Source organism: Dysidea avara, chromosome 2 (genome assembly GCF_963678975.1).
Source record: "Dysidea avara chromosome 2, odDysAvar1.4, whole genome shotgun sequence".
Taxonomy (NCBI): domain Eukaryota; kingdom Metazoa; phylum Porifera; class Demospongiae; order Dictyoceratida; family Dysideidae; genus Dysidea; species Dysidea avara.
Window position 1 is genome coordinate 31,640,932 of NC_089273.1, and position 8,897 is coordinate 31,649,828.

At 38.1% G+C, this 8,897-nt stretch overlaps 1 protein-coding gene across 1 annotated transcript; it reads right to left on the reverse strand.

The window, feature by feature from the left end:
• Positions 1 to 1,762: 1,762 nt before the first annotated feature.
• Positions 1,763 to 5,751, reverse strand: LOC136247999 (MAM domain-containing glycosylphosphatidylinositol anchor protein 2-like). The gene is made up of 4 exons (XM_066039816.1): positions 5,550 to 5,751; positions 4,753 to 5,007; positions 4,434 to 4,706; positions 1,763 to 2,064 (listed from the first exon to the last, which is right to left on the reverse strand). The coding sequence occupies exons 1-4, from the start codon at positions 5,749 to 5,751 to the stop codon at positions 1,763 to 1,765; spliced, it is 1,032 nt and encodes a 343-aa protein (XP_065895888.1).
• Between the last annotated feature and the right edge of the window lie 3,146 nt (positions 5,752 to 8,897).

Sequence of the window (8,897 nt, forward strand, 5' to 3'; positions counted from 1 at the left end):
GTGAAAAGAAATTTACATAGGACGATTAAGAAGAAAACAAGAAGAAACTAAGATGAACTTTGAAGGTGCATACCTCAAGTCAAATATGGAACAGGAGGTGCCCTACCATGAGGAAGTTTTTGCAGCAAAACTGGTTAATTTCCATTCAGGCACTATTGAGCTACGAATGCATCAAAACAGCATTTTGTTGGTTACCGTAAAATACACACTTGTCTGTCTTGAATCTGCACTAGTTGTATTTGGCTGCACGACACACGACTTTCCTCATAAAAGTAAAGCTGTGAATTGGCAGAGTTGGGGTCACTACTCTAAAAATGTAACTCATTACATATTACTAGTTACTTCTATGCAATGTAATGCGTTGCAGTTACATATTACTCCAGGAAAAACCGTAACGAGTTATATACTACACGTTACTTTGATGGCTGTACTAGTAATCTTATTACATACGTATTATATTTGTTCATTACAAGCTATATGTTAAGCCCAACTTTCTAAATACATGCTCCCAGCTTATAACTACAAGTGACACAAATGAGACACGCGTTTCTCTGGTGTAGTTCAACCTCAAAAACATACTTTGCTTAGTATCATGGTCTTAAGTTCACTCCCCATACACTATCACTCTTTGTTCTTGCCTGTAAAGCTGTACTCAGTGCTGTCAGGACTCAAAATGCAGCCAATCATGTGCTGGATACAATGCACATTTAAAAGAAGCAATGAATTACCAATTTCCGGATGTAATATCCATTATATTATTACTTGTGACTTTTGTCATGTAATGCATTACATTACTTCATTACAACATAAGTAATATTATTAAGTAATGGTCCACAACTATGTGAATCAGTTATGCAACAATAGGTTTAATCAATGAATCACTGGTGAGAGTAATTAATAATGGGCTACGCATTAAAAATCAAATTAACCAATTGGCTTATCCCTATTCTTTGTGATCACTAATATATAGCACTATTGTACATGATGATGAAGGACTCATTTCTTCTACTTCTTATCACAACCACAGGATTGATGTACTACTTTATATGAAGTGCATGGTAGGCATAATGGTTTAACTTTAATGGTACAGTGTATGAACCATATAATAATCCATTGCTCAAGAGGTTAAACAGCATGTCATTGTATACTACATAATGCTAACTAACCTCTCACAGTAATTACAGCATAAGTAGAGAATCCCACATCACTGTCATTACTCACTACACATCGGTAGTTACCAGCATCTTCTGGTGTTAGGTTAACAATAGTGAGAGTTTTAGTGTTAACTCCAGTAGCACCAGATGGAATACTACCATCCTGCCTCTCCCAATAATATAATGTAGCTTCTATTGCTTCACAAGTTAGTGACAAATGATCTGTGGTACTTGATATGGTAACCACTTCACTACTTGGATGAGTAGTGATCTTAGGTTTTGTTTCTATCATGAAAATTCATAATTGGATTTCAAATACACATCAACTAACTTAATTCAGAAATATTAGATGTAACACAATCTCCATACTCATTCTTAACCACACACTCATAGGTTCCACCATCATCCTTTGTCACACTATCAATAGTGAGAGTATTACTAGTCTCTCCATTAATATCTTCTCCATTGTGTCTCCACTGGTAACTGAAGTTCTCCTTCCCTACACCACTCACTCTGGTAGCGAACTTGACAGGTTGTGTAACCTCTACACTTTGGCCGGATTGATACACGGTCACCTCTGGTAGACCTGAATACCAAAGTGTTCATCATCACATAGTTAACACGTAACACTTAATAGTCATACCAGTAACTGTTAGTTTAGCTGGATTTGATGTGACACTACCTCCATCATTACTAATAATACAAGTGTAGGTGTTATCATCAGATGACCTCACATCTGGGATCACCAGGGTATTGGTGTTTATACCAGTCACTTTACTAGGAAATGATCCTGATCCAATTGTCCACTGGTAATTTACATTATAACCAGTAGTAGAACATGTCATTTTGGCACACTGTGTGAGTTTAACATTTTGAACTGAAGGTTGTTCTAAAAACTCTGGTGAGCTCACTATATGAAACATGCAAACACTGTAATAAGCTACACTTTACACAGTAGCAAACTAAATTAATGGAGTACTGAATGATTTACAATAGCAAGTGATATCACTAAAACTACAATGAAGCCAGAATAGATTAATCAATATACCAAAACAGCTAGGTTTTAAAAAAGTGCATGGCTGTTAAAAAAGCCTGGAGAAAAAAGTTGCAAAATCAGATGCAATGGCCAAGAAATGGCTACAATGAATACGCCAATCATTTTTGATGATATCACAGATACACACACACACACACACACACACACACACACACACACACACACACACACACACACACACACACACACACAGACACAGACACAGACACACACAGACACAGACACACACACACACACACACACACACACACACACACAGACACACACACAGACAGACAGACAGACAGACAGACAGACAGACAGACAGACACACACACACACACACACACACACACAGACAGACAGACAGACAGACACACACACACACAGACACACACACAGATCATTGGCCATGGCATTGGCTGCCACCATTGATTCACCACTTATTTTATCTACATTTTTTGAAGGCTGCACAATTTTTTTTATAGCCTGGTTATTTTGGTATAGATATCACTTCCTTTTGTTATTGAAAGCCCCAAGCTAGCTATGGCCAGCTCTTGGGCTTCGATCATTTTATTTGTCAAATCTTTTTTACTACAGATAAGAGGAAACTTAAAAAAAAATTTGGTTGTTTTTTGTAGTCCATATTCTGTATGAAGTATTTCACTGGTTATTATTTAAAAAGAATTCAAACTGTAAAATCAGAGAGATAAGCATTCTAATGGTACTGATGTAACTGAATACACTACAGTATGGATTGTTAAGTAGCTGAATATCCCACAGGGTGACTTGTAATGTAACTGACATCTCTACAGGGTGACATGTTACAGGTAGCTGAACTCTTCACACACAGAGAGATCTGCAATGTAGGTGAACTCTCACCATGGTAACTTGTAACGTGGCTGAACTTTCTTTAGGGTGACTCCGTGTAACAAGGCTGAACTTTCTATGGGTGTGAGACCTGTATTTTAACTGAATTTTGTTCAGGGTGATTCATAATTTAGCTGCATGAGCTCTCTACAGGGTGACCTGTTTATAGCTGAAATATGTATAATAATGGTGACTGGATTGCTACTGAATTCTCTCTGTAGTTTAGCAGAATTCTAGACTTGCTTGTAGCTGAGCTCTTACTGATAAAGCTGAAAGGTTAACAGTCCATTGGTTTTTCCCCTTAAGAAATTCAAATAAAATCTAATTAGTTGGGTCTTTCCTCAGTGGGTATCTGCATATGAAGTCAGTCAACTGCCCAGTACATTAGTATGTTTCCCTTTCTGTGTATTGACGTAGCTTATTAGTTTAATTGACTGTCATTATCATGCAGTTACGCCACTGTAAATGCTGCAAAGATTCAAGCCATATTGTGAGGGGCACCACACGACACATTACCGTGTGTTCTGACAAAAAGATTAAGAAGAAAAATATGACAAAAATAATATGGACTTTGAAGGCGTATATCTCAGTGATGGATGGTTGCAACCCAGAAAGCTTACTTACAAAATAATAAGTCATGCTGTAGAGAGTTCAGCTGCAAGTAAGTCACCTTAAACAGAGTTCAGCTACAAATAAAAATTTTTAGAAATGGATTTATATGTGGGTGATATACAGTACCGTCCAGAGGTAACGTTACACTCGCAAGCAGTTGACACTCGTGTAGCCAATTTTCGACCCCCAATTTCTTTGGCATGTGTGTGCTAACTAACTTACCACGTGTAGCCACGACACGTGAGCTCCCTCAGGTGGCTGCTCCAGTAACCGCATTCCTTCGCATGTGATGTATTCCAGTCGTGTGTCTTGTCAAGTCTTGGCCTGTATTTGAGCACTCACGAGGGATTGTAACGTTACCTCTGGGTGGTACTGTAATTATAGTATAATGCTGAACAGTTTTGGCATTCCTCTGTAAAGGAGATAAAATTAATGTGACCTTTTGAGAGAAAATCAAACTAACTTGCATAATCCTGTTGTTTTGATTTTGACACAAAATGCATGTTCAAAGAAGCACATCGTGAAACAACATATATTCTATACCAAATTTACTATGTATTAGTGTTCCAATAAAATGTAAGGGAAGGTTTCTCCTTTTTTGATCACATAAGTTAAGTATATGTACAGGAGTGATGCACTAGTTTTTGAAATGCATGGAAAGTTACAGAAAGTATAATAACGTGAATAGTTTCATGGCAGGGTGTATGTATCATATTATGACAAGTTAATTGTAAACAGCAAGTTATGGAATAATGACTAACCTCTCACAGTAATTGTAGCATAATTAGAGAAACCCACATCACTGTCATTACTCACTACACATCGGTAGTTACCAGCATCTTCTGGTGTTAGGTTAACAATAGTGAGAGTTTTAGTGTTAATTCCAGTAGCACCAGATGGAATACTACCATCCTGCCTCTCCCAATAATATGATGTAGCTTCTATTGCTTCACAAGTTAGTGACAAATGATCTGTGGCACTTGATATGGTAACCACTTCACTACTTGGATGAGTAGTGATTTTAGGTTTTGTTTCTATCATGAAAATACATAACTGGATTTCAAATACACATCAACTTACTTAATTCAGAAATATTAGATGTAACACAATCTCCATACTCATTCTTAACCACACACTCATAGGTTCCACCATCATCCTTTGTCACACTATCAATAGTGAGAGTATTACTAGTCTCTCCATTAATATCTTCTCCATTGTGTCTCCACTGGTAAATGAAGTTCTCCTTCCCTACACCACTCACTGTGGTTGTGAACTTGACAGGTTGTGTAACCTCTACACTTTGACTGGATGGATACACAGTCACCTCTGGTAGACCTGTATACCAAAGTGTTCATCATCACATAGTTAACATGTAACACTTAGACTCTATTTAGGCTGTTTTGGATGGGTAATAAATCTCCACCTTGTTTTAATTATTTATCTCTGGACGGGTAATATACTCCACCTTGTTTTCTAATATACTCCATGCCTTCAGGCACAATATAACATATGTTCAAAATCTAGGTTTATCCAATTGTTATGCATTGTTCACATGCAGTGATTTAACGAGCGCTATTATTTTGTCACGTGAGGATGCATAGTTGCCATGGTGCTAGTATTATCGCAAGAAAACCAGCCGCTTTTGTCGAGTCTACAGCAGAAACAGCCGTGGATGAGATAAGTAATCTAAGTGTAATGTGAAATAGAGTCTAAAGCAGTTATACGGGCACAATGTGGAGTCTATGAAATTTATAAACCCTCATGCAGGCCTTTAGTAGCGCTCTTGCTTCGCTCGTGCGCTACAGCCTGGGCCTTCAGGTTTATAAATTTGATAGACTCCACATTGTGCCCGTATCACTATTATTTAATAGTCATACCAGTAACTGTTAGTTTAGCTGGATTTGATGTGACACTACCTCCATCATCACTAATAGTACAAGTGTAGGTGTTATCATCAGATGACCTCACATCTGGGATCACCAGGGTATTGGTGTTTATACCAGTCACTTTACTAGGAAGTGATCCTGATCCAATTGTCCATTCGTACTTCACATCATATCCAGTAGTAGAACATGTCATTTTGCCACACCGTGTGAGTTCAACATTTTGAGCTGAGGGTTGTTCTAAAAACTTTGGTGAGCTCACTATATGAAACACACAAACAGTGTAATATTCTGTAGTAGCAAACTGGAGTTCTATGCATACGTACTTATAACTAGTATATTAAAAATTATAAATTTAAAAATGAAGTAGGAATCCAAGCGATAAAAAGTAGTGAAAAAGATATGAAAATAGTAGCTATTACAGTATAGCTCAGTGGGAAATCCCTACTTTGGCATGGTATAACAATTATTTTGTGTTCAATGCCAAAGTAGGGTTTCCCACTGAGCTATACTGTAATAGCTACCATTTTCATATCTTTTTTCACTACTTTTTATCGCTTGGATTCCTACTTCATTTTTAAATTTATAATTTTTAATATATTAGTTTGTTTAATTTTTTGATAAAGCATACAGCTAGCTATAAACATGTGACTGTTCTATTAGGGTGACTGCTGTATTAGAGTATCTCGAGTCAGCCTGCAAAGATGTGTGCTTGCCCAAAAAAGGATGTGGTCATTGTGGTTTCGATCGATTCATATAGTATTAGATAAGAGAATCTCGAATCCGAGCTCGAATGCCTACCAACTTGAAGGTGTGTGGTCAAAAATACAGCTAGCGTAAAAGGGGTGTGGTCATTGCCGGTGGTCTCGATTGATAGATCGATAATATGTAGAATAAAGAATGGGGGTGGTGTTGTGACCTATCGTGGAGTACCGGTACCTCCGTACAGTAGCTGTGTAGTCTAAGTGCCTTAAATAATTTAGTGTGGCGTCTATTATGCTGCTTAAAGAAAGTGTTGATATGGAAAATTAACACCTCAATATGGTTTCTTTGGATGAAGAAGAAGACAAGCAGCCTGACTGAAGATAAAAGAAAAGTCAAGGCGCACAGGGCGTACACTCGTCGGAACCCCAAAAGGCACATCCCACTGGTGATATTGTTGTTGTGGCGTAAAAATTAATGGTGACTGTGTGCTGCTTCGTTTGGGCTCTAGGCTTGCGACTGTGGTCAGTGAGTGAGTGAGTGAGGCAGTGAGACGAAATTTCGAGTTTTGATAATTTAAAAAAAAATCTATATCTGGTCGCCAGTGAGTGTTTTCTTGTTTTTAATGCTACATTTGATGCTAGATGGACTAATATTATTCCGTAAAGGTGATTTTTGTCGCGTAAGAAGTTTCTAAGAAGGCGATATTTGTGGTGGCGCACGTCATTTCGGGGGATTCCTACTTAAACAGTACTACTATACTGTAAAAGTGTACATACAGTAACAACAGTAATGTAATAGTTGTAGCAAGTGTTACATGTAAATTTGTTCAAACATAGTAATGGAATGTAGCAATGTAGCAGTTGTAGCAAGTGTTACACCAAAATGATAATAGTTTCTTGTCCCATATCTTGCCACATATGAGAGTAGATTCTGGAAGAAGCAAGCACCCAGCCAAATGATTGGGTGTGGGTTTGGTAAGTGTAAAGCAAGTTCCAGCTGCAAGGGGCCTATTAAATCAGACGAGGGGTAAACTGCCTACTCACCGCTTAGGTGCAAGACGAGCTATTTTGGGAATCTATGTTTCATTTATGCAACAAATAGACCAATATAGAGGGGAACAGAAAGATAGTTCACCAGTAGTGAGCTCAGGGCTCCCGGTAATTTTTTGAGTGTACTGTCAAACTTCCAGTACAACACAGATTTTGTCCTGTCAAAACATAAAAATGTACTGGTACCCAGTGTTAAGCTTTCAGTACTAAAGATGTAGTCATGCCAAAAGTAATGTAACCATGTCATAAATTAATGTAACACACTGTTTCTAGTCCAGTACAACAGTATTTTATCACTTCATACATCCCACAAGTCAAAGGTAACACTGGTTTAATTACATTTTGCACATTTATATATGGCTGACAAGTACAAGTAGGCTGGTGTTCAAACATCACTGTTTTGGCTTGAAGTAATGCTTGTGGCCACAAACCATAAACAAACAGCTTAATTAAATACTACTTCCTTTGTAAGGCTGCTCTCCAGCAGTAGTGTAACATTCTGTCTGAATAGGCCTTTTCATTTTTGTTTCATTAACTTTGTAGGGTTTCTTAATTGACTGCTGGAGTATATTATGTTATTATTATCATTAGCATAATGGATACATGTACAAGAGTACAATAAGATGTTATTAGGCTGTAAGCCTTTGTTCATATCCATGGTAGGGATGCGTCGATTTCGCCAGCAAAATTATTGGAATAATAGGAATACAAGAGCAACAAGCAAAATGCTGGCAAAATAGGAGCAAAATCGAGCAAAATAGGAGCAAAATCGAGCAAAATAGGCGCAAAATAAGCAAAATTTGTTAATCTCAGATCTGTTTCAGACAGTGTGAATGTAACTGCATAACTAACACAAGTAACAACTTACCATAGCTACGTTTAACACTCGTACGTTAAATGAGTATGGCTCTAGCTGAACTTTGACCCGAAGGCGAACCCACAATACATGTTAGCGAATAATCACGTGTGAAATAGTGTCTACAATGGATGTGATAGAACGCATTGACTACAGTTCAAGTGCTGAAAGCGATGTTAGTGAAGTAGATGACAGTCTTAGCATTGTTAGTAATGATGATGACCGTGAATCGTCTCGCGAGTCAGATGTTACAACAACTTCGACTAGTACAACTTCGAGGACTCGTTCTACCGGAAGTGCCAGCAACTCAACGACGCCAACGTCTAGTGGAGTGTCCTTGCTTAGTGTGCTAAAGGCACCAAGTGCATCTGACTTCTCTCGTAAGAGAAAAATTGCCAAAAATCCACCAGCTGGCAGGAAGAGAGCATTACATTCGAATTCGCAGAGCAACCCAAAAACGATCAAGCCCCAGCAAAGAGTAACCGAATATTCCAAGGAACCCTTTACTGTAGCTACTGGAAAGCTTTTTTGCCAAGGATGCCGGGAAGAGTTACCCCTCAAAAAGAGCAGTATTGAGTATCACTTAAAATCTACTAAACATGCTAATGGAAAGAAAAAGCTGCAACAAAGGAATGTTAAAGACTCAGACATTGCACAATCTCTGCAAAGGTATAATGCAGAAGCTCATGGGCGAGGTGAGACTCTTCCGGAACAACAGCAGGTTTTCCGAGT

Coding starts and splice junctions, on each gene's coding strand:
- LOC136247999 (XM_066039816.1), bottom strand. CDS start 5,751: ATGACATGTTCTACTACTGGATATGATGTGAAGTACGAATGGACAATT. Junction 4,707..4,752: donor ATCTAATATTTCTGAATTAA/GTAAGTTGATGT, acceptor TTTTCATGATAG/AAACAAAACCTAAAATCACT. Junction 2,065..4,433: donor TGCTACAATTACTGTGAGAG/GTTAGTCATTAT, acceptor TGTTTCATATAG/TGAGCTCACCAGAGTTTTTA.